General features: G+C 49.4%; 1 protein-coding gene across 1 annotated transcript; it reads right to left on the reverse strand.

The window, feature by feature from the left end:
• Positions 1-562: 562 nt before the first annotated feature.
• On the reverse strand, positions 563-2203 carry pou3f3b (POU class 3 homeobox 3b). The gene is made up of 2 exons (XM_071923711.1): positions 989-2203; positions 563-661 (listed from the first exon to the last, which is right to left on the reverse strand). The coding sequence occupies exons 1-2, from the start codon at positions 2201-2203 to the stop codon at positions 563-565; spliced, it is 1314 nt and encodes a 437-aa protein (XP_071779812.1).
• Between the last annotated feature and the right edge of the window lie 440 nt (positions 2204-2643).

Consider the following 2643-nt stretch of genomic DNA (forward strand, 5'->3'; position numbering starts at 1 on the left):
CACCCACTCAGTCACACTTGGCAACAGATTTTCAGAGGAGATTTTTTCAAATAAGTGCAGCTGAAGATAGTCTTTTCAAATGTCTTATGCTCTATTTCTTGGAAAAAAAGGCCAAAAAAAAAGAGAGACAAAAAAATCCACTCGCGGTGTTTAAGTCCCTTAAATAAAAAGCCCATTTGAAAGAAGGTGTGATCTTTGAGATCAGGCGGGGACAGTCCTGTCCTGGTTGTCTTTTATCTCTGGGCTCACAGGGCCTCCAAAAAAACAGCTCAAATCCTCCGTGTGTCAAAATTAAACCATGCAGTCCACCCCGAAAAAATAAAGTGAAATAATGATGGAAGCTTCGTGGATGCCACTCTTCTTCATATTGTTGCTGTTGCAGTTTTTCCCTCTGTTATTGTTTGGGATGGGGGGGGAGGGGGGGGTTAAGTCCCATTTCTAAATATACAAATGCCTGCTCCTTTGTCTCTTCGCAAATCAAACACAGGATAAAGTGGGGTTATATTTTTGGGGAGAGAAAAAAAAATAATAACACTTGGTTTGAGTTTCCTCTTGGTGTGTTTTAATGCGCCAAAATTACCTGGTGGAATGAACTTGTAGTTGTCACCCTCTGGTCGCTCGCTTCACTTGCATCTTTTAAGTAATCTACTAAAAAATGTCCCTGAAAGAAAAAAGCAGAAGGAACCTTTTAGGTTAAGACATTTCAGGGCCTGGAAGAAGGTTAACGGTGCGTTCTGGGGGGGGTTGGGAGGAAAAAGGGGGAGGTTGCTGTTTTTTTTTCTGGTGAAAAATATATAACACATTTGCAGTCTCATTCATATTCCCTCACAATCACAGTATCAAAAAATTTGTTGTGGCTATCTTGGCGATAGTCTGTGTGTTTTTTTTTATCAGTTTAATTTCATATAAAATATTCTTGTGTGCTGTTCTATGTTTCACTGAACATTCTTTTGCAGTCCATGGAGGGGGGCGGTGTTTCTGCACTCACATTGCCGACCTGAGAGTACACATCCTCCGGCGTCTGTGGCACTCCTGGGGGCGTCATCCGTTTTTCCTTCTGTCTCCTATTGCAAAACCACACTCTAACCACCTCTTTCTCCAGCTGCAAGTTGTCCGCTAGGCTGCTGATCTCCTGGGCCGAGGGTTTGGGGCATTTTAGGAAGTGGCTCTCCAAAGCCCCCTTTACGCTCACTTCGATGGAGGTGCGCTTCTTTCGCTTCCTTCCCTGCGCCGCGATCTTGTCGATGCTGGTGGGGCTGCCGGTGGACGAGTCAGCCTCCTCAAGCCACTTGTTTAACAAAGGCTTGAGCTTGCACATGTTTTTGAAGCTGAGCTGCAGAGCCTCGAATCTGCAAATGGTTGTCTGAGAGAAAACGTTCCCATACAGGGTGCCCAAAGCCAAGCCGACGTCCGCCTGCGTAAAGCCCAGTTTGATCCTCCGCTGCTTGAACTGCTTGGCGAACTGCTCCAGGTCGTCCGAGGTCGGCGTGTCCTCGTCCGAGTGCGGGTCGTGGCTGTTGACGCCGCCGTGGTGCTGCTGGTGATGCGGATGCTGGTGGTGATGGTGGTGGTGGTGACTGCCGTGGTCCAGATCCGGGGTGTCCCCCCTCACCAAGCCCGGGTGCACCAGGCTCTGGCTCCCCGGACTGAGCATCCCGTTCACAGTGAACCCGCCCGGCTGGGAGTAGATCAGCGACTGCTGCTGCTGCTGCCCCCCGGATATGGAGTTAATGTGAGCCGCAGTCGTGCTCCCCCAAGCCCCGGCGTGAGTCTGATGGGGAGCTAAGTGAGGGGGCCTGTGGTGCAGCGCGGTGCCCGTGTGTAGATCGTCTCTGCCGGAGTTTTTCACGTCCTGCTGCTGCGGGCTGCCCGTCATCCCGACGGGACTCGACGACCAGGGCGATCCGGCTTCAGCTGCAGCGACTGCGGCTGCTGCTGCGGCCGCTGCGGCGTGCGGGAGGGATGTCACCCACTGATGGGCATGGCTCAGCATGTGTCCCCCGTTGCTCGCTGCCATTGCGCCTTGCATAAAGTCACTCTGTACCATCTTGACGGAGGGGTCTCCCCTGTAGCCCCCAGACCCCGAGGTAACCGCAGCACTGCCCGGCTGCATGCCACCACCTCCGGAGTCAGAGTGCACGATGGAGCCGGACGATAAGATGCTATTGCTGGCCAGATAAGGATTGGAAGCCGCGGTGGCCATTCCGTCAACCCTTATGAATATGTTTGTGGATAACCCCCCTCCCTTTTTACAGTCACTTCTTTCGAGCAGGCAAATTGTATCTCATGAATTATTCAAACTTTAAAAGTATGGGTAGCTTTTTGGCAAATACCATCGACGCGCGTAAAAAACGCAAAAAAGGTTCAAAATGGTGGCAGAAAAATGGATAAAATCCGTATGTATTTACAACATTCTATTTCAAACAGTTATGCATGAATATCGATGAATAAAATCCCAGGTTTTCAAAAGCCCTTTGAAACCATGTGCAGTCCGTTTAGAAAGTTTTGCACCGGGATGAATTTCTGAACATTAAAATTCAAATATACAGGAAAAAACGCTTTGTCCCAAACAAACTTTTGGTGGTCGCAAAAAAAAACGTTGCAAATTCTCCACAATGTACAAAGTCCCAGTTTATGTCCCCT

Source organism: Centroberyx gerrardi, chromosome 21, assembly GCF_048128805.1.
Source record: "Centroberyx gerrardi isolate f3 chromosome 21, fCenGer3.hap1.cur.20231027, whole genome shotgun sequence".
Classification (NCBI taxonomy): Eukaryota; Metazoa; Chordata; class Actinopteri; order Beryciformes; family Berycidae; genus Centroberyx; species Centroberyx gerrardi.

Coding starts and splice junctions, on each gene's coding strand:
- pou3f3b (XM_071923711.1), bottom strand. CDS start 2,203: ATGGCCACCGCGGCTTCCAATCCTTATCTGGCCAGCAATAGCATCTTA. Junction 662..988: donor TGTACTCTCAGGTCGGCAAT/GTGAGTGCAGAA, acceptor TTTTTCTTTCAG/GGACATTTTTTAGTAGATTA.